A 27,416-nucleotide genomic window follows, 5' to 3' on the forward strand; every position below is an offset into this window, starting at 1 on the left:
GTAGATGCCAACCTCCATCCGGGGACTCATGTGTGAATACTCAGGCAGCCCCATTCCGTGCACGGTTCATCCAAATAACCCACTGGTACAAATAAGCTGGCTATCCATCCACTGAGCAATGAACAGATAAACCAGACATGGTAATCTGTCCTATGACACAGCCATAAAAGGAAATGAAGCCAGGCTATACCTACAGTATGGACAAACCTTGCAAACATTATGCTAAGAGAAATAAGTGAGATGCAGAAGGGCCGGTACTACAGGACTGTATTTATCTGACATGTCTGAACAAGGCAGTCTGCAGAAACAGGATGCAGATTAGCAGGTACCGGGACCTGGGTGTGGGGAATGACTGCTAATACAGGTGAGGTTGATGCTGGAGCTGATGAAAATGTTGGGGAATTGTGTTGTGGGGATAGTTACACACTTTGTGAATGCAGTGAAACCTACTGGATTCTATGGTACACAAATTAAACCACAGCAAAACTGTTATTTAAACAAAGAAGATCCTTAGCATGCCGGATGGAATGTGCTCCAACTGTGGACAAACAAATGAGATGGCCGTGCGGGAGGGAACTCTTGTGAGCTTCACCTATAAATCACATTAACCAGCTTCCATCCCTCCGCTGTGCCCTGTGGAAGGGGCTCCAGGAGCTCTGCATACTGGAACTCAAGCTTGGGAACAGGATGCCCACGCTGTGTCCTGGACCCACAGCCTCGACTAGTAGGCAGCACACAGAATGTACCCCAAGGTCTTCAGCCTGCGTGCCTCAGTCTCCAGACTTACAAGGATGAACCAGGCATGGTGGTGCCCACCTGTAACCCCAGCACTCTTAGAGGCTGAGGCAGAAGGATTGAAAGTCCAAGCCCAGTCTGGGCAACTTAGTGACTTAGTGAGATCCTGTCTCAAAATTAAAAAAAGTTAAGGGGGAGGGCTGTGTGGCTCAGAGCAGAAGCTCTAGGTTCAATAATCCATAGTACTGAAAAAAAAAATCAAGAATCATGTTCTCCAATCTAAAAACCAGGACTGATCATTACATTTGTGCCCCTAGGGACAGGAGAAACACCATTTTAAGGAGGAAGTGTCTTCACAGCTTCAGGCCCAAGGCTCTCGATTTCCAAGACATACTCATCTCTCCTTATCTCCCTCAAACACAGTTTTCTTGGGGAACTCATGAGTAAAAGTTAGGGGCTTTCCTGTAGTCAGAGCCCCTGGCAGATGGCATTCATCGGAGCTGTGCTTTCAGCTGGGGCGACCTCACACAGCAGGAGTCCAGACCAGGGCTGCCTGCCTGGGCCTGCTCCCTCTGGCTCCTGGCATCCTTGTCTGGGTTCCCAGCAGGAAGCATGGCAGAAACCTGTGAAGGCTCTCGCTGCCAGGACACCCCACAGAAGCAATGGGTACAGCAGGGGCAGCGGCTTGCTTCACCGCAGGTGACTGCCTAGCAGCTTCCACCAAGAGAGACTGGCCCAGCCTTTGCTGGTGCAGGAGTGAGGCCCAGAAGTACGCAGGGCTTCATCCATATCTAAGACTGTTTCTGAAAGGGGGCTGCAGGTGTCCATTGTCCCTCCCCCTTGAGGCCTGGCCCAAGTCCCCAAGTGTCTGCTCTGGCTTATGCAACAGCTAACTCATGGGTTTCTCTCTTTCCACTCTTGTCTCCTCCCATCACATTAGCAAATCAAAAATACCCTGGCAGGGCATAAGCTCTGCTACACTCTGTTCACAGCCTGCAGTGACTCTGGTCATGCTCAAAGTAAAAGCTAAGGTCTTGACAGTGTCTGTGGGGCCCTGGGTCATATGCAAAGCCCATACCCGCTGCAGACTGTACTGATGCCCCCATACACATAGACATGCCCCTGCGTTCCCTGAACCCCTCTCTGAAGTCAGCCTCCTGGTCCTTGCACCCCTTGCTACCCCCAGCTGGCCCGAGTCCTTGTGCTCTGCACCTGGAAGGCTCTTCCTGGGTGCCACAGGGCTCTCTCTCTCTTCTACTGTTTGAATCTCCCCTCACCAGTAGGTCTTCTCACCTACATACTAAACACAGCCATCCCATATTTGTAGCCCTTGACCCTGCTTGTTTTCCCGATAACCATCATCAACATTTCTTATATCATGTTTATACATCAAAGCTATTTGTCAGGGAGCTCAGTAGAAATAAACAAAGACCAACCACTAGACAAAAGCATAAGCTGTCTCAAGCTTACCATGGCGAAGGAGTTAACCAACCTGACTGGGCTTGGCTAGAGACCCACAGGCAAGCAGAGGAGAGGGCTAGACCTCCAGAGGGGAAAGGAGGAGGAACTGAATGTGCCTGGCAAGGGCTTCCAGCCCGGAGAGGCCAGGCTGGGGGAACTGGGGGTGGGGCACCCTCTATGATTGGTGCATCTGGTTTTCTCTGGTTGGTCCCAAGTAGGAAGCCAACAGAAAGTACGGAAACTATCAATTTCTAATGGGGCAGGTTGCTGTAGCTTGGGGTTGGAGCTCTGTTTATCCGTGTGGCCCAGCCAGCACCTGTTACTGCTGGATTCCCAGAGCCTGGAAGAGTGCTGGATACCTAGTAAGCCCCATGTAACTGTTCCTTGTTGGTTATAATAGTGTTTATGAAGAGCTAGATAGAAAACTTGTGACTACTATACCTGGGTAAGAAAAATCAACTATGGCCTGCTCCATTCAATCCCATTCTGCAAACGAACGTGAGTGCATGCTACCTACCCACGCGGCAGCTCCACAGTCCTCTGGACAAGAATTGGCTAGAAATGGACTGAAACCCATGCGCAGCCTTTGCTCAGAGCAACTCTCGCACTTCAATTTTGTCTCTGCCATCAAAAGCCACTCAGGCTCCAGGCCCTAATTATACTTTCAGAGCCTGGGCTGGCCATTGTTTTCTGCCTCCAGCACTCTCGTAGTTCTTGAAAAGTGCCTGCGTGGTGGCTGGCTTGCTTTCCTTTTCTTTTTTTCTTTTTTTCAAGCTAGTCTTGCTAAATTCTTCAGGCCAGCCTTGAACTCATGCTCTTGCCTCGGCCTCCTGAGTAGCTGGGGATTGTAGGTGTACGAACTGTGCCTGTCCCTTGGTTGTCTCCTTAATAAACCCACGTCTCCTCACTCACTAGGCGGGAGCCGCATCTTAGGTCTCAGTGATCTGAGTCCGCCCCAGCCCACAGTTGAGCTTTTCCTTGAGATCCAGACTAAATGTCTGCCTGACTCCGACCCTTCCACCTTCCACACAGGAGTCACCTGGCTCGGGCTGTCATCTGGAGCTGAGGTCACAGGAAGGTGGCCTCTTCACCACAGGCTGTTGTCAACCCGGGCATCTCAACTACCTCCCCATAAAGGCTCCCTGTTAACTTTCTAAGTACTTTCAAAAATGGCTGTGAGACTCCATGCTTGGGTTAGTTTATCTCTCGGACAGAAACCTGAGGAACTGAGAAAGCCATGGACATAGAAGCAGACTTCTCCAGGGAGCTCCCTGCCAGGCCCATGTGGCCATGCGCTGGGCTGCAGCTGCCATGGTCCCTGACCCTGGCCCTGCAGTCACCAGCACCCGAATGAACGAGAGGCCTGGCCACGTGTGCTGTGTTGGAAATGAGACACACCTGCCGAAGTGGCGATCATTCTGTGTTTACTCATTTTGTTGCTTAATTTTCTCAACCATCACAAATAGCGCTAAATAAAAAGGCAAACAATGGAGCCACCCAGGCGGAAGAGGGGTCCCCGGGGCAAAAGCAGCATCGCATTTTCCATCCAGGAACTGCATGCGTTTTCCTTGCACACAGCCCCAGAGATGCAGGCTGTGCTTTCTATGGAGTACGGGAAACTCCGGCCTCAGCCCTGACCCATTCCCACCCTCAGCAGCGCAGCGTGGCCCCTGCATGCACGTGCCCCAATCTGATCATGAATTAGAGTGGAAAAGGTGAACACTGGCTACCACCCAGCCATCCATGCTTGGGGCCTTGCAGGAGAAACCCAAGGTCACACGGCTGCTGAATTCATTTCATTTCATTCAGATAACTCTTTTCTCTTTTTCCATCCTGGTACATTTAGCAACCAAGTGGTCTCGATCTGGCCCTCACATTCCTGGATTTCTCCCCATCACACAGGCAGCTATGCAAAAGGGAAAGGGCTGGGCAAAGGTCTCCCCTGGAGCCTCCAGCCACCACTCCCATTCATAGGTCTTCGGTTCCATTGGGCCCACGTGGGGCAGGAGGGCAAGCAGCTGCACCCACCATCGCCAAAGAGGACACCAAGCTCTGTGTGTGAGCCCAGCGTCCGGGAGGTTCTTCCCGAGCCAACTTCAGCCCATCGAGCACAGCTCCCTCTCAGCCTACCTCTCTGGGAAGGAAGGGCAGCCACCCCTTCCAACCCTGCCTAGTGGGTGTAGAGCCAGTGACTCAGACCCCTCCTCCTTCTCAGCCTCCTGCTACTTGCCTCAAAGCAAGCACCAAAGCATGGAGTGTTGGGGCCCCACAGACTTGCGGAGCCTTCAGTCAGCTCTCAGCCCCCACACCTGCTCTAACTGGCACAAATGCATGGCTCGGTCTGTGTCTGCAGACTTTCAGCCCCATTTGCAGGATTTCTATTGAGGGGACATGGGTGTAACACAGTGATAGAGCGCTGTCATGAGTTCAGGGCCCAGCACTAAAAAGGAAAAAAAAAAAAAAGCTTCTTCCAGGCACTGGTGGTGCACGCTTGTAATCGTAGCACTTGAGAGGCTGAGACAAGAAGATCACCCTGAATTTGAGGCCAGCCGGGGCTACAAGATGAGTTTAAGGCAGCCTGAACTACACAGCAGGAGCCTGTCTCAAACAAATCAGAATAAATGAACAGAAAAGATCAGGCCCACCTGAGGCAGGGCCAGGTTTCACAAATCTTGTTCTCCCCTGGGAAGTTGTGCTGGCTCGGGCAGGCGATGGACAAGCAAGAGCCCTGTCCCTGCTGCAGGCCACGTCCTGCCTGCTATCCCCAGGCACCGTGGGCCTGGAGGTCCTCACTCGCCCCGAGGGAAGGGGGTGCTGCTCCAGGGATCGTCACCTCATCCCTTCTAGTGGTTTTGGACAGTGCCCCAGTGGGCAGGGAGCAGGCCTGGGAGGCACAGGGCCCTTGCTGTCTCCTGAGACACACTGCAAACTGTCATTTCCTATCCGTTAGGACACTGTGGCTCTCGGTTCCCCAGCTTGGGCAGCAGGGGGAAGTCTGAGGTGTATGATCAGATATCACCTTCCACACAGAGTTTGTCTCCACACAGAGTCCTGGGGGACCCTCCAGGGGCAGATTGAGAAGGACAGGAGCAGCTGGTTATAAAGACGGTGTCGTTTCCGCTTTGAGAATAATAGATCTCACTTTAGGAGCCTTTAAAAAAAAAAACCACCAGGATGGCTAAAATTAGAGGATGGAGAATCTAAAGTGTTGACAAAAAACAGAAGACATGGAACTCTGAGTCATTGCTGCTGGCATGAATCCTGGAGCCACAACCTTGGGGTTCCTTGGAGGTCTACAACAGTTGCCCCAGCAACCCCCCTCCTGGATATATATGCTCAGAAGCAATGAATGTTTATGTTCACCAAAATACAAGTACAAAAATGTTTGTAGTGCTGTAACTCTTAACAGTAAAAAAGTTTGAAATGAAACTGAAGTGAATGGATAAGTAAATTGCAGCCTAGTCTGCCAGGGGCACCAGACGCAGCAGTGTAGAAAACTAGGCCAGTGCTACACAGTGCCACAGGGGCCCAGCTAAGAGACACAGAAGGCAGCCAGTCACAGAAGTGCACACCGCACAGATCCATTTATGTGAAACTCAAGAGTACAAAACCACTTTGTGATCATGAAGCTCAGAATGGTGCTTACCACATGGGATGTCTACATAGGGTCCGGCTAAGTACCTCAGCTCTGTGCATTTTCGTCAGCATAAGTCATACCTCAGTAAGAAAGGGATAAAAGGAGGAGTTTGTTGTGCCTTCTGATCCTCTGAAGAGCAGCTCGCTGGCTCATTTTTTCATGCTCTACTTTTGAGAAGACCTGAGGTGACTCACAGAGGTATTTATGGGTGAAGCTGGGGATGCTCAGGTAAGGATCCTAGATGCAATCAGGTGCAAGGGTCAGAAAGTCCTGTGTTAAACTGAAGAGAGCTCTCTGGAGGCCGATGCAAGGACAGAACAGGGCAATTCTGCGCCCAGAACCCAGCAGTCCCTATGGATCAGAAGCCCAGGAGTTCTGAGCCTCAAGGCATGTTTCTCCTGGCCATCGCACAAAGAAGCAACTATGTGATCGATCCAGCCCCTTTCTGTTGTTGTTGTTTGTTTTTAATTTACTGAAGCATTGCATTCCCCCTGGATGCTGAATGCCTTCAGCCCCCATCTTTGCACATGTGGATTTTGGAAGACGTGGGGACCCCTGCCGTGGGAGCTGGCCTGGTACTACACTTGGCCGAGTGCAGCCTAGAGGGTGCCCTGTGTGTGAGGGCTCAGTTTCTGTGCTTCAGCGTGCACGGTTTGCCATCCTGGCTTCTGACACCCAGACCGGCACCCTAGGCATGCTCTTTGCTCCTTGGCTGGCCTCCTTCCTGCCTGATGCTGCCGGGCAGCCCTGGCCCTTCACCAGCCATGACTCTGCGTGAGGTGGTAGCTGCAGTTCCCGGGGCGCTGGGCTCCTTCCTTGCTGGCCTCTGAGCTGGGGGATCTTTCCACTTTCTGGCTCCAGTCTTTGTGTTGAATTCATATATTTCCCCAGTCACTAGGATAGAAGAAGACAGCCATCATATAAACCAAGGAATTCAAATAATTCTGTCTCACTCCACCTCTCGCCGGCTCTGCTCCAACTGCCAAGTAAGGACGCGTGCCAGAGCGTGCAGATCCTGGCCAGGAAGCGAGCTCAGAGTGGCACATGCTTGTCTCCAGCCTGTCCTTCCCCCAGGCACATGCCACACCTCTGCGGATGGGAAGGCTTGGGACAGTCTCGATGCCGCCTCCCTTGCCAGACGAGGATGTGTGTCACCCTTGTGCTCCCTGTGGATGTCAGAGAAACTAAGACCAACTTCTAACAGGTTTAGCCAGGACATTTTGCCTATTTTGTTCTTTTTTAAAGACCCCTGAATCCCTCCTATAAAAAGGAATTCACTGAGCAAGGAGGAAAAGGCTCTGCTTTTTATTTTTGTTAGGGGAGCAGAGATTTGTAGACACAGACAGGAATCCGGCCCCATGCATATGACGTAAGCAAGCTGCTTCTATTGCGCTGCAGCCAACACACTAATTGACGTGTTTGCTCACATGAAGCCAGTTGGCTCCTCTCTCCCCTTTTCTTTTTATTCCTTCCTTTTGTCTTTCCTTTTTTTGATGTTGTTTAAGTTTCTCAAATAAACAAAAGCCACCAAGGTCCTCCCAGCTTTCGCGCAGCCCGAGGCGTGCAGGGCAGGCCCCGCTCGGCTCACCACACCACCTCTCGCGCAGGCTCTCCCCAGCGCGCCTGCTAGTGTGGGTGCATTATGGAAGCAAGTGCCTAATAATAGAGGGAAATTGCATTTCAGCAGCGGCAGCTTCTCACTGGAGAGGCGCTATCCTCCTTTCGAGGAGGACTAGGGCGTGCGCCTGGGCGCGTGGCAGGGAGCCAGCGCACTTGCCTCCTGAATTTGGTTTCCTTCCCCTTTATTCACGTCTATAATTGAGTCTTTGTAAGTGGAGGGATGTGTGTAAAGGAGCTAAATTTGGAACTGATCTCGTGGGGGTGATGAGCGCTCTGGACGCCAGCTTTACTTAGCTGCGCCTTGCCAACCAAGAAGGGATTCTTGGCGCTCATCTAGGAAAAAAGGAAGCCAAACTTGCCATTTCTTCCACTACCAAGAGGATGGTACTAGAAGCATTCAGGAGGATGGAGTAAGGCAGGGAGTTCCAAGGAGCAGGAAAAAATATATGTGGGATCTTGAATTCAGGAATTCCCTAAATCAGTTGGTGAGTTGGGCAGGGAGGCAAGAAGGAGGTGTGGCCTCCAGCACAAGCCTTCAAGTGGAACGGGTTGAGGCCTCGCCTAGACCCGTGTCCACAGCCTTCGGTGCCTAGAGCCCCTCCCAGGTGGCTTGTGAGGGTCAGCACTGTACCATGGGCAATAAGGGCCAGACATGCTGCGTTAAGAGCAGGAAATCAAAAGGGCACAACAGGCACCTGCTGCTGGATTACCTGGGTCCACAGCTTCTCCATCAAAGACAGTGTTCATCTGGACAGTTTCCTAAGGAAAAAAAGAGAGAGCCTCAGGCCCAACCCTAGAAGCTCTCCCAGGCAGGGCCACACATCCTCGCAGTCCCGTTCCCACTCAGAGCTTCTCCACATTTATTCATTCATTTAATGAGCATCGCATTGCATTCTGGGGACCCATGGTAAATGAGGCTGGAACAATTACTGCTTGTGCACAGCTTGCCACTAACAAACGGTTGACAGTGCAGTCCCAAGGTTGTGGCGGAGGAGATGTCAGATGCTGGGGGGAGCAGGAGGGAGGATGGGGCACACAGAATGCAGACTTGCGGTTGAGGCTCTGAGTCATGGAGAAGGAAAAGTAGAAAGACCACGCACTGTGGCTAAGGATGCATCTGCTGGCTAGGTCATTTTCAGACAGGTGTGAAGCAGGCACAAATGAGCCCTCAAGTGCCCACCTGCCCTAGCCCTGGGCTTCCTCTTCTGCCCTCTCTCTTGTTGGTGTAAAGCAGGTCATATCTAGGCTTGCCCATGCCTGTGCCCCATGAGTGGGACTTGGTGCCCTCCCTCCAGGACCTGACCACTGCCTAACATACCTGGCCCTGACCCCATGGCCACCCCGTTCCCTCATGTGATGCCCTTTAAAGGTGGGAGATCAGGGTTGTTAGCACACTGAAGAGAGTGGTGTTTGGAGCTTAGAGGGCCTTTCAACCCCAGCTGAATCACAAATAAAATCACCTATTCTTCCACAGAAAAAAGGAAGCAGGAATTGCAGGGGTTTCATCCACTGGGTGATCTCAGCCGCCACACTCTTCATGGCCATGGGATTTACTTACCTACTAGGCTGATATGGCACAGATCTAGGGCTTCGCTTGGGGCATCCCCCAGGGGATGACAGTAGGACCTCGGAGACCAAAGATGGCCTCCTTGTCCTATGTGCAGCCTGGCCTTCTTTGATGCACACAGTCACCACATTCATGTGTCTTGGGCCACTACAAAGTGTTACTTTGAGGAATGTGCTGGGTGGCATCACCTTCAAGTCCTGTCATTTCGCAGTGGAGACTTCCATTTCAGTAAAGCAAACAGGCTGAGTGGAGAGCTAAACCCTGCATTTATGCGCCACACCTGCCCCTGTTCAAAACAGTTCCCACCTGTTGCCTCAGGGCAGGTGAGCCTGCTCCCAGTCCACAGGTAAGGAATCTGAACCTCAGCAAGACCAAGAGGCCCCCAGCCCTATGGTTGAGTGGACAGCCAGGCCCCAGCCCAAGCAGAGCTTTCTCTAGCATTTTCCCACAGGGTTGAGAAAAACACAAAGAACCTGAATCCTGTGGAAAGTGGGAGCCCCAGCTGTGGTCCCTACTCCTTGCTACCCTGTGCGCTGTGCTGAGGAGCCGAGCAGGTGAGAAACACCACCATGGCTCGTATTTACGGAGCCCAACCCTTCAGCAAGTACCCTGAAGCCGTGCTCAGAGGGAAGGATGTCTGCCAGGAGTGCGTCTCTGGCAAGCTGTTCCAGGAGCAGCGCATGCACCCAAACTGCCCTGCCAGGCCTGCCTGTGGGGACACCTTGCCACCACCAGTACCCATGCCCAGGCTGGGCCACACTCACCACCACGACTGCTGTCTTCACCTGCTTCATGTCTACAGGAAGAGCACAAACAGCAGTGAATGTGTCACAGTGGGGCTGTCACTCGTGTCTTGCTGCCAGTGGCTCTGAACCACCAGTGGGGCACACGTGTCTATGCCACCAACCAGCATGGCACAGTCCCCTTGGGTGGTACAAGCCACCATGGGACAATCATGTATGTATCACTAGTGGGTCAAGCTGGCAGAAACATGTTAAACACAATTTAGTGGGTGCTAAATTGACCTTAAAATTCTACCCTCACAAGCTTTGAACTCAAGTCTTACAGACATGGCAAAGAATTTTTCTGTCTGCAGACATGTGGACAGTTTTCCATCTTCCTGGAAAAAGCATACAGGTACACACTCATATACACACATACATGCAATATGCAAATCGTTTCAATTTTGTTTTACTCTTTCAGTTTATTGTTATTACTAGACTTCGAAAACTAGCGTTGTTAGGCTTTTTCTTTTCTTTTTTTTTTTTTTTTTGAGACTCTCTTTCAAATCAAGGTTTTGCTATGTAGTTCAGGCTGGCCTTCAACTCATTTGTAGCCCAGGCTGCCCTCAAACTCACAGTGATCCTCCTGCCTAAGCCTCCTGAGTGATAGAATTATAATTATGCACCCCCACACCTAGCCTTTGATTGGCTTTAGAAATCAGAAAGAAAGGTGAAATTAATGTATTTCTTTATTTTAAAAAATGATTAAAAAGAAAATCCATTCCCTGTACTCTACTAGTTGGACCTCAACAGTTCATAAAGAAGATCAAATCCATTACAACCCTTGTTTCTTCTAAATCTCTAAAGTATCACTTAAAAAAAAAAAGTATCACTTGCTCTTTTGAAAGAGGCAGGGGTGGCTACCAGCATTAGCTGTCCTTGGGAGGAACCCACAGCAGCGAATAGATGCAGCTTGTGTTTAATGCATGCAGAATTCTTGCCCACCCTGTCAGAGGAGAATGGACCTAGGTGCTGCAGTTGGGCTGAAGGGTCAGGACCCTGGGTAGGAAGGATTTTTTTTTTTTTTTTTCTGGCTCAGGATGCCTGAAGGGCAGGTCTGGTAAAGCATAAGGATTTGGGAATTGAACAACATTAGCCTGAGCCTGACTGCTTTGCTTTAGCAGGCACTTAAGCAACTGAGCTAATGGGCAGGCCCCCAGGACCCTGGGTAGGGAGCAGGGAGGACCACACGCAATCCGAGGAGCACCCTTGGGCCCCACCCATTCCACCCTCAGTGGTGTGGCTGGAAACCCATCAGACACAGTCACCCTGACGAGGCTGATGCCTTTTACACACAGGACAACAGAGCAAACAAAACACACAAGTGAAAGAAGGAAATCGGCTCTGTACATACCGGTGATTCCTGTCTTCGCCCTATGGAGGGAGAAAGCACGTGTATTAATTAGCTTGAAAGCATTACACACCAGCACACAGCTGATCACGCGGGGCCCTGGGGCTGGTGTTCCTGAGGCTTCAGGGTCTGGGTTGATCCCCAAGGATGAGGGCCAAGAAGAAAGCTTGGCTGGTACGCTGCAGCTCTAGCCCTGATGTCCTTGGACTAGGTGGGGAGCTTGTGGAGTCTGCTGAGTTTGCCAACTACTGTCTTGAGCTCCAGGGACTCTGGTGTCTCTCGTGAGGATGCCTGGCAGGGCAGGAGCAGCGCAGCAAGAGGCCAGGTGTGCCTTGCGGCCCTGTTCTCCTCTCCACTGCCAGCCTAGCAGAGGGCTTGCCTCACAGCAGGGAGGCTGCAGGGCCGGCAATTAGCTCTGATTTCCCGAAACACAGAGGGCTGGACTTGGTCTCTAAAACCCTTCCTACAATGAACTTGGATTCTATAATTCTGTGACTCTAATTTTATTCTTTGCTATCTGACAAATGTTCACTGTCACATGATACAAGTAATGTTCAGGGAGGCCAGGTCTGAGTCTGAATTTCTAGCATATTTTTCTTTTTAAATTAACCATGCTGAAAACAGTATTTAGAGCAAAAGTTAAAACAACTGGGTTGAAGGTGCACATTTAACGTTTAGTTACAATTGCATGTGAATTGCAGATTTCATTCAAGAACTTCTACCCAGAGGCCGAGGAGATGGCTCAGTGGAATAAGCGCTTCCTTAGCAAGCGCAAGGGCCTGAGTTCAATCCCCGGTTCTGAAAAAAAAAAACAAAAAACTTCTACCCAAATCCCATTATAGGGCACCACCCTCGTTACCAGCTTAAATGCCATTCTTTAGAATCAGTCTTTTTTTTTAAGTCAATTTGTAAGTGGAGGCCAAACAAATATGGCTTTTTTAATTCCAGCAGATGCTCAAGGATTTCTTACCTTCAAGTCAAGGTTGCCAATAGCAACAAACTTCCCCAATAAATATGACAAAATGCAATGCACATCTTTATGCTAATGCCTTATAATTTTATACCATTGTCATGCATATATTTCAAATGATTTGATAGTTAATGGTTTATCTTTAAAACACCTTTCAAAGGCACCTGCTTCTTGTCACTCCTCTTTGCCATTAAGAAATTCTAAAGCCCAGACCACCTAATACCCTAAGATACTGGGGCACAAGGGAAACTTGAATCTAGAATCCTAAATGCGCTAGGTTTTAGCTGTGAAGAAGAGTACAACAAAATTAAAAATAGTAGCTATGATGTCTTAAGCACTTGTTCTACGACAGGAGCAGTACATTTGTTTAATCGGTTAGTATACAAACAAGGAACTTAAAGGTCATAGAGGCTGTCACTTGCCCAAAGCCATGTGCACACAAGATGGGAGAGCCAGGATTTGAACTTAGGCATTGCCTAACTCCAGGTCAAAGTTCAGAACCATCACACTATGCTCTAAGAGCTACTGAGGGTCAAGAAAACTGGCTCTGGGAGGTCTGTAATAAGCCAATGCTCTGTCCACTCCACTCCAGTCCACATTTGTCCCCAGCAGAGGCAGAGGCATCAGCAAAGACCAGAGAAGACCCGGCCATGTCTACAGCCACTAAGGTCCAAAGACTGGGGCCACGTGCCAAAGAACAATGATGGTCTAGTCACCCCAAAGCCCAAGTGAGTTCCCAGAGCCAAAAGCTTACTTCCCCCATCAGGTTTTTCTGTGCTTTCTTTAATTCTATCCCTTCCTTAAATATTTTACAAATCAGAGAACAGCCTCCTCTGTCGCTCCACACGATGGGGTTTTCTGAAGCTTTTATGCAGTGGAAGGTCTAAGACACCATCAGGGACAGGGTACGTTGCTAGAGAACCCAAAGAAATGATTTTCTGTCCCTACTGGTGGCCTTTACAAAGGGTATCCCAGGCTCAAGGGCAGCTGGGATTCCTCCAGCTCCCATCCCCTCTTCTCTCCTTCATGCCTGGTTCCCTGCCTGGGAGAGAAACCCTGAGGAAAGGGCCCAGCCCGCCCCAACTCACAGAGCTTTCTTGCTCTTCCCGGTGTTGCAGGGGCAGTGTCTGGAGATGGCTTTGCCCAGCAGGATGATCAGCGACACCAGGAAGCCCAGGAGCAGCATGGAGCCCAGAGTGACGACAAAAGGCACGTACCATGCCGATGGGGAGTATGCGTTCTCCCTGAAGAGCTGATAGGTGATCCTGGGCTGGAGGGATGGAGAGCAGAGGGAGTGAGGAGGTGGTGTCTCTGAGGTCAGTGCTGCCTGGTGTCCAGTGTGTGCGCCACTGTTTGTCCTGCACTGTAAGCTGAACCTCTGTGTACTTCTAGTTCTGATTGGTGCTACCCATCTCCTTACTTTATGTCAACTTTGCAAAAGCCCACTAGACTAAAGCTTAGAAAAGCTAGGGAATGGAAAAGCAACTCCATCCTCTCTCTTCCCCTTCCCCAAAGCTAAAGCATCCCTCCACTGTTTTCAGCCACCACACAGCGCAACCCAGGGACTCAAAGAGCCATCAGTGTCTCTCCCTGTGATGGCCTGAGCCATGACAGCTGGGTTTTGTTAACACCTTGTAGGACTTTTGTGTTCGCTGGGTCCAGCTGTCACTGCCACATGAGTGGGTTGCTGTCACAGCTGAACCCCAAGTGCAGCATCTGCTTCCTGGAGTGGGAGACAGATCAGAAGCAGGCTTCGGAGATCTCAGGATTGGAGGTGTCACAGTTGGGTCATGCTGCAAGCCCAAGAAAGGTGTGAGCCCAGTGCCTGCTCAGGGGAGCTACTGGCTCCTACCACTGGAAGCCTTAAGGGTGCCGTGTGGCTGCACTGATGGGGGTCATGTTGATTCCATACAGGAGACAGAAGCATTAAGAAGACTCAGTAGCAGAAGCTGGCCACCCAGGGGCTGGCAAGATAGCTCAGCCATCTAAGCAGCTGCCTGGCAAGTGTGAGGTCCTGAGTTCGATCCCCCGTCCCACATGCCATGATGGCCCTGGAACCCCAGGTGTCGAGCAGGTCACCAAAACCAGGTATGGTAGCATATACCTATAATCCCAGCACTGGGGAGGCTGAGAGAGGAGGATCACTACAAATCCAAGTTGTGTAGTGAGACACTGCACTAAATAAATAAATAAAATTTTAAGGGCCAGCCAAATAGCTCAGTGGATTAAAGTGCCTTCAAGCAGGCACAGGGGCCAGGGATTAGATCCCTGGGTCTACCGTGCCAGCCCCACCCCTGGGTCACACTGAGATGGTAATTGAGACTGGGCGTGGTGGTGTATGCCTGTAATCACAGCTCTTGGGAGACTGTAAACAGGTGGATCATGAGTTTGATCTAGTAGTGAGACCCTGAACACCCTGTAGACCCTTCCCTAAAAAAAAAAATTAAATTAAATAAATAAATGAAAAAGAAGCTGCCCACCCTCACTTGTCATTTCCCCTCATTTGCTGCAATACAGAGTGGCTGACAGGGGTGAGCTTCAACTAAGAGGAGGAAAGGGAGCCCCAGGAGAGGGGTGAGCACCCCCAAGGCACAGGGTGACAATCTTGTAGACTCCAAGCCCACATCCCTCGCCACGCTGATTCTGACAAGGCATCCCTCTGTTTCCTTCTACACTGACCACAACCTGTAATTGGCAGTTTGTGCGTGCTCCACCCGCAGGGTTTCAGATCCTATAAGTAAGGAGGAGCACTGGGGACTCCAGGTTCCAACTTAGTTCCCTGGAGATCAAGGTGATGACCACAGCTGTATGAATTGTGACTTCCATAATCTACAGTGGGTCTGAAAATCTGCATTTCATTTTTTGTACTGAGAAATGAACTCAGGACCTGGCACTTGCCAGGCAGCATCTATGCCACTGAGCTATCACCCGGTCACCTGACCCCATGTTTCTAATGCATGTCTGGGCAAGGCTGACGCTGCTGTTCTGGGGACCACACTTGGAAAAGCTCTGACCTATGCTGCTAGTCCATGAGAGCAGAGATCATCTTGGGCCCATTCACTAAGATGGTGGGTCCAGGGAGGCATTGGGGCAGTACTGCTAGATTGGATGGATTGATCTGGAGTGAATGTGGGGCACAGGGTACTGATCTCCTCTTGTAAAGAAGTCAAAAGCACAGGGCAGCCAGGAACCTGCTCCACATCACTGGTTTGCAGAGCTCTTGTGGATGAGCAGAGAGGGGGCTATAAGGGGAGCAACTGGCTGATGCCTATGGAAATCGGCTCCTGTGTCACAATGTCCAGTCTATCACAGGTACCTGCACCTGTGCACATGTGCTCTTTAAAAAAAACACACACAGAATAGGCAGTCAGTAGTTCTATAAATTCAGGGTCTCACTCAGAGCTTTATCCACCCTTAGTGGCCATTCTAATCTGGCCAAATTCTCCAGCTCTTTTCAGTCTACCCCCCCCGACTTCTCTGGGGTTAAGGGGCTCCAGTAGTATACATTTAAGGGGCTTATGTCTGGGGATGCCTGGTCCCCAAGCCCTTACCATGGGAGTTGTTGTGAGGATGGTAGTTGGGTAGGGAATGACCTTAACACTCAGTGTCACGGTTCCCGTCTGCACAAGTGCCACAGCTTTCGTCCTGCTTGACAGCAAGTTATCATCAGTTATGAAGATGAGCAGTCTGTAGTCCCAGATCTTGTCCAGGCCACTGGCATAGTCAAAGCGGGATGTGAGCAGCAGGTGCGTAACATTAGAGCCGGCACTGGGAGAGAAGGCGAAGTGGCTGTTGATGTTCCCTGAATGAGATTTGATACAAGGCTGTCGGTAGGAGGAAGACAAGAAGGTACAGAACAAAGGTGTAGAAGAAAGCTGCATTTTCTCTATTCCCCAAATGCTCGCGGGTATTGACCGTGTTTTGGATGGACCAGGTCTGGCCAGCGATGCACCAAAGGTCCCTGCAGTTGCAGTGTCTTCCTTTGTACAAAGAAACTCTTGCTTATAACCTGTGTGGCTGCAGAAGAGAGGAGTAGAAAGGGACTGCAACACATTGTCCTAGGTGTCATCAGGTAGAGAAAGTTGAGAATTCTGGGGTGACCTCTGCTAGCTTGTCACCTGTCATTTATAGCATTTGGCAACAATGTTCACGGAAAGATTACATAATACAGATGAATGTTCAAAAATGTATTAAAGTAAAAGACACCTTGCCATTGGGGCCCTCACAATAATCTCCTTCACTTTGAACATACTTATCCCATCCTTCTTGCCACTTTCTGAAGCAGTTCTGGAAGTCCTCTTTTGTAAGTCTTTTTAGGGCTGCCTCAAGGTCCTAAATCAACTCAAAATGCTTCTAGCAATTTCTGTCAAATAAAAACATACTGGTATGCTTTTATTCACCTTATTTACTGGATCTGGCACCAAGTCTCTTATGGCTGTTCCTCAAAGTGAAAACTGACCATAAGAAGTGAACATTTTACATCCATTCAGGACATTGGGGCAGCCACGATAGTGCAACTAAAGATACTCCTGGAGGAGGACTTCCAGAACTGCTTCAGAATGTGGCAGGAACATGGGTGAGTGTGTTCCGAGTAGGAGGGATGTTCTGAAGGGTGAATAGCCCTGTGACTTTTGCTGTACTAAATTGTAAAAAAAAAAAAAAAAAAAAAGGGAACTCCATGTTATGCTTGGTCACACCTTGGATATAATGCACACTCAGACCAGTGAGTGGGCAGCAAAAGAGCTGAGGACTCCTGGAGTGCTTTGTGGAGCTGGCTGGCCGGTCTCACTGGCCACAGGTGTCCTTGGAGTCCTCCTTGGACTCCTCCAAGGAGCTGCCTCCTGGCTGTGCAAGGATTGCACCCCCGCCTTCTGTCCTCGCCCCACCTCTCCTCCAAAGTTACACGAGCTCTCTGGGGGCACCCAACTCTCAGCCTGGAGCTGGAATGCTGCAGCCACGCCTGGCTCCTGCTCATTCCTGCAGTGGCTCCAGACCCGTTACCAACTGAAAACCAGCAAATGAAGCAGGAAATGATGCAGTTCTCCCTCCCTTAGCAGTGAAGCGCTCCATAAAGGCCCAAGGCTTCTCGGTGTGGGCTATTTCCATCGCTGGCAAGTGCGTCTCCAGGCAGCGTCTGCCCCTGGGCTTTGTGACACTGCTGGCTCAGAGGCTCCCCACTGCTGTGTTCCTGCTCTGTCAGGGCTCAGCGGGTGGCCACGATGGATTTTTTACTCTTTTGCATGGAACTGCTCTGCTTGTTTGGGTTTGAATCTCTGGCCCTGGCACTTCATTAGATGAGCTATTTTGGTCTGATTTTCATTGAAGTCTGTTCTTTTTTTTCTTCTTCCTCACCTAGCGGTATGTGTTTTAAAGACAGAAAATGAATGGAGCAGAAGAGGATTGTGGAGGACACATTTCAAAATGCACTTTATCTGTTTAATCTATTATTATCCCAGTGAGAGGCCTGGGCTCCCCTGCCCCCACGATATGCTTTCAGGAAAAGAGATAGCTGAGGAGTTGGACTAAATTATTTTTTTAAATTACACTAATGCCACTTATGAGTCACTGCAGTCAGGGATTTAGAAGGCTCCACCATCAAGAGTTCACCCCTCCTAGGACCTTTGGGCAGCCTGGCAAGGGCTCTAGGGGAATAGGGAAGCCACAGAACCAGCAGGAAGCTCGCAGGCCTTTAGACTCTTCACCCCTCCTCCCTCAGGCCCACACCGCGCCTGGGTCCACATGTGAGTACAGACCCTGCCATCCTTCCGGAGTCCCCAGAGACCGGGGCTGTTGGCCCCAAGTGCCGTACCTGGGCCAATGGTGTAACGGAAGGATCTGGGGCTGGAGTCAAGGTCAGTGCATGTGAGCTTGAAATTCTGAATATTTGTGCCAACTTTCAGATCCACCGGGACGGCCAGGAAGTAAGAGTTGGGGGTGCACAGTGGCTTTTCATCATTTTCTCCGAGGATGTTCACAATAACCTAGCGCAGCGACAAGGGTGGTGTGTAAGGGCTACACGAGGCTGGGGCTCACCATGTGCCTGGCAAATTCCCAGCTGCACACCCCACAGGCGTCAGCTCAGGTAGCCTTACCTGACAGAGGGAATGTGACCCTGCCCATCTCACAGGGGAGGAAAAGGTGTCGAGATTAGATAACTGAATCACCACCATTCAGCTGCTGAGTGGCCAAGCTGGCACTTTAATTCTGTTCTGTCCTCCCCCCAAACTCTACACTGTAACTGTGTGCACGTGGTACGTGCAGCGCTTACACGCCCCCGACACCCTGCGTCTAGATTCCTGAGCTCCCCAAAGCTAATGCTGACCTCTTTTGTGGCAGCGGCTGTGGGTTTACAGGGACCCTGTGCATTTCCTTGCTCATTGCCCCTTGTGAACCAAAATGCAGTCTCTGCTTTGGCACACGCAGCAGTTTCTCAAATCTAGTTGCGCTTTCTTGAGCTCACTTCAGACCAAATGAATTTGCATCCCTGGAGGGTGGGAACTGGGCATGTTTTCACAGTCCCCAGCTGATTGTAATATGCACCGCTGGCCAGGAGGAGCGGGCCTGCGTAAGCTGGGATCTCATCTGGAACCGGGGCTATTAGTGCTGCGCTGGGCCTGGGGGGCTGACCTGCCCTGAGCAGGGCCAGCGAGCGCTTTCATCGCTGCCTTTTATGCCTGGTGGATTGGCTCGTGGACTGGGACGCCTGCCAGCACGGATTCGCAGAACGGCAGCCCTGAAAGGGATTTATGTGATCATTTAGTTCCTCGCCCTTTTAAAAAGCTTATGAATTTTGAGTCGTAGTCATTCTACTTTTGAAATTTGGGGATTTCAACTATTTCCGAGTCTGAGAATAAATTGAATGCTCACTCTAGTTAGCTCCCAAAGTGGAGTCCATTCATATCTCTCAACCCCCAGCCTAACAAACACTGCAGTCCTCTCCCACTTTGCCTGGATGGCAATGTCAAACCTCACATATCACTGGAAACATCATCCTATTAACTCAGAGCAAGTCATTGGGGGAGCTGGGCCATCCAGGCGCAGGGTTATCAGGTGGCTCGCCACTTAAGAAGTACAGAAATAGGGACTTAGAGATAAGCCCTGCTCAGGCCCCCTTGGGAAATTGGGATCAAAGCCAAGAAATGAACTCATGTTCCTAACTCTGTGCTGGTCATTGTCTGTGTCACACACGGCTGTCTGCTGCTAGCTGAGTCCAGTCTCCTTCATGCTTTTCACTTTATTATTGGAAAAGAACAAGAAGCATTGGATCCTTTGGGCTGTCATGCTGTTCTCAGGTAATCCCAGTCTCCGACTCCAGAGACCTATTAGACTCTTGTGTGATCCCTGTGTGCTACTCAGAGGGTGGCCTTGGACCAGCAGCAGTGTCACCTAGGAAAGAATATTAAAAATGCAGGACTCTGGATGGGAGTGAAGGCAGGCATTGTGGGAGATGTTTGGGCCACTGAGAAATGCCCCCGGCCCCAGGCCTGGGGGACATGGATCCCCTTCTCTCTCTACTTCTTGGATCCAGATGTGAATACTCACTGAGACACTCCTGCCACTATGTGCCACCCTCTCTGGAGGCCCCAAACAGGACCACCTAACCATGAACTGAACATCCCATATCATGGGTCATCATAAGTAGCCTGCACTGAGTATTTTGTAACAGTGACACAAAGCTAACTAATACAGCATTGTTGTAAGAGCCATCCCAGCCAGTGTGATGCGAACGGGGTGGGGAAGAGATGGACAATTGCCAAGCCACCTCCATGTTCCATTCCAAGCCCCTCACTGATGCTCTCTGTGACACCCAAGTGAGATGTAAGCAGCCTTAGGAGGAACCTTGTCCCACAAAGTGGCTTTGTGGGCTCAGCACGTCCCAGCAGCTGATTTCAAGCTCAACACTTCTCCCAGTCATCTACAAGCCTGGACCTCAAACAGAGGTGTGAATATTTATGTCTGGGTGCCTCTGCTTGTTTCTATCACATCTGCAAGCCCTGCCCTGGGAAGATTCTCATGGCTGCAGCCACACCATGGAGGTGCCAGGGAGACCCTAAGTCAACCACTTGGGGGAGTGAGTGAGGATCTACCAAACAGCCCCACTCACAGTGACAGAGCTTGTGTCCTCGCCGTTGGTGGCCTGGATTCTGAGAGTGTAGGTGGGGGTGGTTTCATAGTCTGCCTTAGTTACTAGCTGGAGTTCCCCCGTCTTGGGATTAATCCAAAATATGTTGGGGTGCTGGGGGCTGGCCCCTCCGCTGGAGATGGAGTACGTGACGCTGCTCTGGGGGAGGTCCTTATCCGTTGCTCGCACCTGTCCAACCTGGGTTCTAGCTGGAAGAATAAAGTGCCTGCTGTCAGTCCTGGTTGGGTAGGGGTTGGGTGACAGAAAGAGATGTTCTCAGTGCCTCGGGCAGAAAGGCTTTGGAAGGCCTCCTTGCTGTTCAGAACCTGTGCGGCACTTTGTATCTTCAATCGTCCTACATCCAAATAATGCTACTGATCAGCCACTGGGTAACTGGCCCCATATCCAAGCACAGCTGCGAGACGTGAAAGATAGCTCAAGGATGCCAATTATTTTGCTACCATAAACAACAGTGCCAAGGACATCCGTCCTCACACACAACTCTTGGCCTTGGGGCTCCCTAAAAGTCTCGAGTATTTTCAGCATTTTTTAATAACAAGCATGAATGGCCCTTACAAACAACGTGAAACAATAAATAATTTTAAAAAGAATTTAGTCACTGATGATTACAGAGAAGAGGTTCTTAATGCTCTTCCATTTTGGTTCTTTTAGAACTCTTTTTGGTGGGCCGGCTGGAGTTCTGGCTTGGCTGTTTATTAGAAGCTCTTGCTCATAAACTACTCTCCTCCAGGGCAGAAAGCACCTCTCATTTAGTTCTACAGCCCCAGCACCAGGTGTGTGACCCAGAGCTGGTGGTCAAAAATAATTGTTGTAAAATCTGTGAAATCAGGAAAAGCCTGTTTCTGGTGAATGTGTTATTCACTAGGCAAAGTGTCATTCCCTAGGTAAAGTGAGAAATTAAAAGCCTTTTCTGTGGACCTTCTTTTTTTCTTTTCTGAAAGACTGGTTTGGTTTGGATTTGGTTTAGCTTTTAAATATGGGAGAAGTCTGTTTGATCTCAGACTCCCGGGCTGTCAGGAAGCCTGTGGTGTGGTGGCAGCTGAGTTTGTGACCTCAGTTGCCCTGGGGAGCTACAGCAGACAGGGGGGGAGCTGCTGAAGAAGCTCCAGTCAGGGCTTCCCTGCTGAGGGAGGAGCCTGCAGAGACCAGGAAAGGGCAGCAGCGGAGGAAAGGGCAGCAGCGAGCCGGCCTCCGGGGAATCGGAGCACAGGAGAGAGAAAGGAGTTGATTTTATTTTTCAATGAAGGAGATAGAGAAATAGGAAATTTTAAAATTTCACTTCTCTTAGTGAGCTGGTAAAAAGTCACAGTGGAGACCAAGAGAAAGACACAGAGAGCAGGATTAGCGGAATCAGGCAGACAAGCAAGCTTTCAGAGAAAGGCGATGGAATCAACAGTTCTTAAAACCCAAGTTCAAATATGGAGGAAGTAAGATATATCACGTACAAGCACAGATTCCCTATGATCAATGTGAGCAACATGCATGTCTAAATTGTACCAATAAATTTAATTATAAAAAATGAAATAGCCTGCTTGGCAAGCACAAGGTCCTGGGTTCCATCTGTGGTACCCCCGAAAAAAATTAATTGATAAAAATAGTAAAAAATAAATAAATAAAATACAGTCCAAGTTTTACCAAAGAGTTTGGCACCAGCAAGGATAGTTTTTTTTTAAAAAATAAGAGGGGCAAAAACCAGAAATCAGCTGTAAATCACTGCACATAGCACCATCGGGAGCTTTGCCTTCCCAGGACAGGCCTTTGGGTTGAGTCTGGCAGGAGGGCTGTAGTACCTTGTAACTTACCTGGTCTTACCTCTGACACATCAAACTCATAGGATGGCCTCTCGAAGACAAGAGGAAACTCATTCTCCGGGCTTGTTAAGATAGAAATGTGGATGTTATCTAAAGATGGAAATGGAAAACAAACTTATTTAAATTGTTATTCATTAGTTTATCCAACTTTTTGTTTTCTCAGTACTAGGAGTTGAACCTAGGGGCTTGCACATGCTAGGCAAGTGCTCTACCACTGAGATACATTCCCAGGCCTTTAATTTTTTTTTTTTTTTTAACTTTGAGATATCATCTCACTAAGCTGCCCAGGCTGGGCTCAAACATGCAGTCCTCTTGCCTCAGCCTCCCAAGTAGCTACAATTGCAGGAGGGCTTATTCAATACTTTAAAAGTACAATCTGAGTATGGGCTCTGGGATACAGGTGGATAAGACCTATGTGTTCCTGACCTCAAGATGCTTAAGTGGGAAGTGTTAGCTTAGCCTGACAAGGATAGAATTAAAGAAACTGGGAGGAATGTGTAGTGTGGCTTGGGGGATGTTCTCGGGTATGTGCAAGAAGACTGAAGAATAAAAGTATGTGATTCACTCAGGGCAACTGCAAAGGGTTTGGTCCAGTTGGGGGAAAAAAAGAAGCTGGAAGGGCTGAGACCAGAGCCCTAGCTAGGGAGGTGAGCCGCAGCCACGCAAACTCCCTGCTCCAAGCCAGGGTTTGCATGTGAACTTGCCAGCCACAGGATGCGCTCAAGGAAGCCACGTGATGGTGTTTGCATTTCCTAGAAAAATCACTAGCTGGAACAGGAAAGACGCACTGGAAAGGAGTGAGACTGAGGCACAGAGACTTTAAAGAGTCTTCCATGCTGCAATTCTGCCAAGAAAGGGAGGTACCCTGCTTAGAGCTCTGCTAGTGGAAGGGGAAACCTAGCCCAATTCCTAGCATTGCCTGTGTAGTTTTATCACTGATGCTCAAGGAACAGGCCCATTAGTGAAAATGATACTTGCTTGTGTAATAAGGAGGGGCTGCATCCTGCACCTGGATTACCACAGCGTACTGATTGCCGGCAGCTAGATTGCTGGGATCCTCGTAGTCGAGATCACCAATCAACTAGATTAAAACAGAAACTAGATGATACAGAATAAACAATCCTACATGTTGACATTTTCATATTCCACTGGTAGACCCTGAAATTGGCACCATCCTTTTGGAAATCATTTTCTTATGATTTTAAGAGCTTCAAAAAGTTATAATCATAGTTTTGTGCACTACTAGAGAATTTACTCTAAGGAATTCACCAGGAAGGAGAATCTATGTACCAAGATGCTTACCCAGCATTCTGCACAAGCAGAAGCTCATGACTTCAGATTAGCTGAAGACAGGCATGACACGGAACCTGTTACCCAGGGAAGCTTTCATTATTTAACCTATGTATGCACATATGTGTAGAATGTGCACACACAATGCATACTAGGTAGCAGACCGGGAGGAAAATGTGGCAAAAGAGCAACTGCAGTTATCACAGAACGGTGATGCTTTTCTGTGCTTACATTTCTCTATAGTGAGCAGAGGTTGATTTCCTAAACAGAAAAACACGGCAGTGAATGAAGTTGGTGAGACTCTTGAGGATGGAGGGAGGAAGAGGCAGAGAAGGAGGTGGGGCAGAAGGAATGGTGTAGACCCGCTTGCCTTCCTTCCCCAGCCCTGACACCCCCACGTTGCCACCCACTTGTGCCTGTGCCTCCCTCCTCCTCTCCTTCCCCACTGCCCTCCAGCAGGTGTCCATAAGCGGAGGCCCCCCAGGCTGGCTGGGGCCACCTTCCACGCTCCCCCCAAGCTATTTGCAGCCTCCCTGTTCTGTCCCCCTTGGGTCTCCAGCAGCTCTACGATGCAGAATTTGTCAGGCCACAGTGCGAGCTGAGCCCTGCTTCCTCCCCTCACACCTCATCTGTGGAACCAGCACTCAAATAAACACAGCGCTTGAGTGCAGAGGGCACTAATGTGCCCGTAAAAGCGCACTATGCAGGCACACAAACCGAGCTGTGCGGGGAAGAATCCGGTCCTTAGCACCCCCAGCCCAGCCATGCTTAACAAACGTTCCCGGAACCTGGGTAAAATAAAGACCTAACAGGGAGCACGGGCTCACTATTAAGTCTGTGAGTTACTGTGGCTCGGAGAGGGGGCTACCTTGGAAATCTCTCTCTGCGGGGCACCAAAAGCTCTGTGCCTGTTGGACCAGCTTCCCTCATGCCCTTTTAATGATGCAATGACCATAAACTGACCATGATTTTCCCAGAGCCAGCTGGATCCTGTAAAAATCTGCGGCTGCTCCCCGCTCCAGATGGCGCGGTGAAGTTGAATGCATTGTGTGGGGCTTCGCTGTCACTGTCAAAGCAGAACTTGCTCAGGTCCAGGAGCATTGTTCCATTGGCCAGTCTTTCGGATACCGTAATGCTGGGCAAGAAGACACGACTCAGTATTTCCCCTCCACAATGACTAAGCACGCCTAGCCCGGACAGCGCCCCTTGGCTTCCAATCCAAAGCCAGACCTGGGTCATTGTGGGAGCCTCCTCACAGCCTCTCTGCTTCTGCTCTGGCCTCGTTTCAGGTGATTTTTTAACGCAGCCTCAGGAGACAGCCTGTTACAATGTCAGACCACGTCACCTCTGTGCTCCTACATCCTCATTTCACTCTGCATCCTGAATCTGACGTGAAAGACCTGCAGGATGCTCTGCTCTCCTCTCTTCCTGACTCTTCCAGCGCAGGCTCCTGTCACTCCTGGAGCTGCCAGCTCTCCCCATGGTCTGGGCATCTCTTCATAAACCCGTACTCCCCCTACAAGCTTCCCCACTGTTTGGGTGCTGAATATCCCCAAGACCTTGTCCCCAGGGTGGTACTTCTGGGAGGCAGTGGAACTTTACAGGAGGGATGGGAGGATCCTTAAGTCATTGGGTTGTGCCCTTGAAGAGGACATAGCAGGGGAGGACCTCAGCTAGGGCCACAGTAATGGAGCCCACCAGGTGTGAACTGGATCTGCCAAAACCAGTTCTAACTTCATGGTCTCACGTATTTGTTATCCTTTCACAAAGCTGACTGATACCTGCCCTTTGCCACTTTCCTTAGCCACTAATCCATGCCACCTTCCCAGTGAGGCCACATCATATAACCATGCACCACATCCTCCTATTCCACATCTTATTCACAAGTCTTAGCACTCACCACAACCATCTGTATTGTATTAACTTTTATCCTGGTCATTGTCTGTGTCCCACCTAGAGCTCAAGTGCAAACAGGGATGTTTGCTTTGTTTCCTAATATTTGTAGAATGAATGATGACATAGAAGAGCACAATTGTGAAGAGGAATATAAGAGAAATATAAATTATGTTATTACACTCTGCCCGCAGGAATGTAAAGACTGGCTAGAGAAAATACCTGTCACCCTGCAGCCTCATCTACCTTGCTTCAGAAGTTGGGCATTCCTCTGTGTGTGTCCCTGTGACTTCAGTGTCGTAGAAGGGCCACCTGACACCTTAGTACTGCCCATTCAAAAGAGATTAAGGGTTGAACTTGGAGGTCCCTTTCTGACACAGATGAGGAAAGCTGGCCCAGGAGACTGTTAGGAAAGCTAACACTGGAGGCTTCAGTTCATTAGGACCTTTTACATGTCTGTAGGTTGCCATTCATCTGCCCGTTCAATGGACATAAACCATGCCAGCTAGCTTTTACTACTTAACACACTGGCCCCAACTTGGCAACCTCAAGCAGGAAGTGATCACTGTTTCTTACCCTGCTTAGGGTTACCCAGCATTTCTCTTGGTTCTAGCTGGACCTGGCTGAGCTCCTCCATCCCTGGTAGCTCACCCAGGGTAGAGGTCTAGCTTGGCCATACTCCTGTGGCTGGTGGTGGGAGGGCCTTGGTCTATGCTTCATGTTGTCTCTCTTCCCCCAGAAGGCTGGTCCAAACTTTCTTATGACATCTCAGGAGTCCAGAATTAGAAAGATAGGTCAAGTCCCCAAGCACGAGTACTTTGCCAGCCTCCGTTGTGTCATGCTGGGGACAGTCCAGGGACCAAAGCAGCTGCCATGGGCAAGCCCAGATTCTAGGAGAAGAGGCACAGCTCTCACAAGCCACAACACACAGGGATGCCATACAGACACAGCAATTTGGGGCTAGGTTTTACTGTTGCCATCGTTTGGGGGATGTTTGTGTTGTTTTATTTTTGCTGCCTGCCTCAATCATATTTTGCCTTGGCAGGATTTCTTCCAAAAAAAGATATTGTGGCTATCAGGAGAATTGCCCCAGACTTTCCGTCATGGCTGGAGTTGACTGCGGGCCCCACACTGCAGGGAGCTCACACACCTGTCAGGTGTGGCAGAGGTGCTAGGACAGGCTCGTTTTGTCCCCAGCCTGCTGGCCCTGGCTTCCAGACTCCAAGGCCCCAGCTGAGCGTTCCTTAAACTGCACATGGTCGAGAGTGTCTTTCAGCCACCTTCTCTCCCTCTTACCTTCACCCAGGGCAGACCTGTGCTGAGGTCTGGCCACCCCCTCCCCAGCCTCATCCGGCCCTCCCCCAATTTCCTCCCAGGCATTTTCCCTAATGAAAAACAACCTTGCACACTTAATCATCTCTTGGCAGTTGGTTCTTGGAGCACCCAGACTAACAAGCGTTCCGTTCTCTAACCCTCTGTACTTCTTTTTCCAACCACAATGTGCCCATCTACACCGTACAGCCTTGCTTACTGGCGGCTACGGTGGGGTCTGGGTTCAGTCACCAAGAGCCAGAGTCCAAGAGCAGGGCTGTCCTGGGCTGCTGGGGCCAAGCGGGACTGCTGGCAGGATAGAAAACCGTGCACGCGTCTCCCTGACCACACCTGTTTGGGCACGATCGAGGCCTGCGTTCTCACCGCCGCAGCCATTGCATGACATTGTGGTTTTATTTGTAAGCACCTAAAGTATGTGGTGGGGGGAGGAAAAAAAAAAACAAAACCAAATAGGTATCACGTATTGAGTGCCAGCTGCGTGCTAGCTCGTGCCAAGCACCTGGAAAGCACTTGGAGTCCTTCATCCCCGAGAGGGGTGTGCGCGTGCCCTCACCGGAAAGGGCGGTTCCCACGACAGTGGTAAAGACACTTCAGGTTTGGACCTCAGCTGTGAAGCTGCAGGCTCCCTCCGTGACCTTCCAGGCGCACACGGGCTGCAGAAGTGATGCTTAGTTACAAGAAGAGCCCCTGGCTTGACCTGAAGTGGGACCTTTCAGGCGCTGCCTCAAAGACCCCTGCCTTGACCCCTCTGGGCTGGCAGCCACTTGTTTCCCCCAGTACTGGTGACTTCTTTCTTCCTTTCTTCCTTTCTTCCTTTCTTCCTT

General features: G+C 50.1%; 1 protein-coding gene across 4 annotated transcripts in view; it reads right to left on the reverse strand.

Moving 5' to 3' along the window:
• Positions 1-5,426: 5,426 nt before the first annotated feature.
• Cdhr3 (cadherin related family member 3) overlaps positions 5,427-27,416 on the reverse strand; it is a 59,832-nt gene continuing 37,842 nt past the window's right edge. For all 4 annotated transcript variants that reach the window (XM_023719483.1, XM_004635012.2, XM_023719481.1 and 1 more), the window contains 11 exons: positions 24,331-24,502; positions 23,056-23,158; positions 22,069-22,167; positions 20,228-20,454; positions 17,933-18,104; positions 15,675-15,925; positions 13,212-13,393; positions 11,157-11,176; positions 9,785-9,816; positions 8,164-8,212; positions 5,427-6,727 (listed from right to left, as the gene is read on the reverse strand). In XM_023719483.1, the coding sequence (XP_023575251.1) occupies positions 6,522-6,727; positions 8,164-8,212; positions 9,785-9,816; positions 11,157-11,176; positions 13,212-13,393; positions 15,675-15,925; positions 17,933-18,104; positions 20,228-20,454; positions 22,069-22,167; positions 23,056-23,158; positions 24,331-24,502 (1,513 nt within the window). In that variant the 3' untranslated portion in view covers positions 5,427-6,521. The remainder of the gene's footprint in view (positions 6,728-8,163; positions 8,213-9,784; positions 9,817-11,156; positions 11,177-13,211; positions 13,394-15,674; positions 15,926-17,932; positions 18,105-20,227; positions 20,455-22,068; positions 22,168-23,055; positions 23,159-24,330; positions 24,503-27,416) is intronic.

This window comes from Octodon degus, unplaced genomic scaffold (assembly GCF_000260255.1).
Source record: "Octodon degus isolate 3935 unplaced genomic scaffold, OctDeg1.0 scaffold00068, whole genome shotgun sequence".
Lineage (NCBI taxonomy): Eukaryota > Metazoa > Chordata > Mammalia > Rodentia > Octodontidae > Octodon > Octodon degus.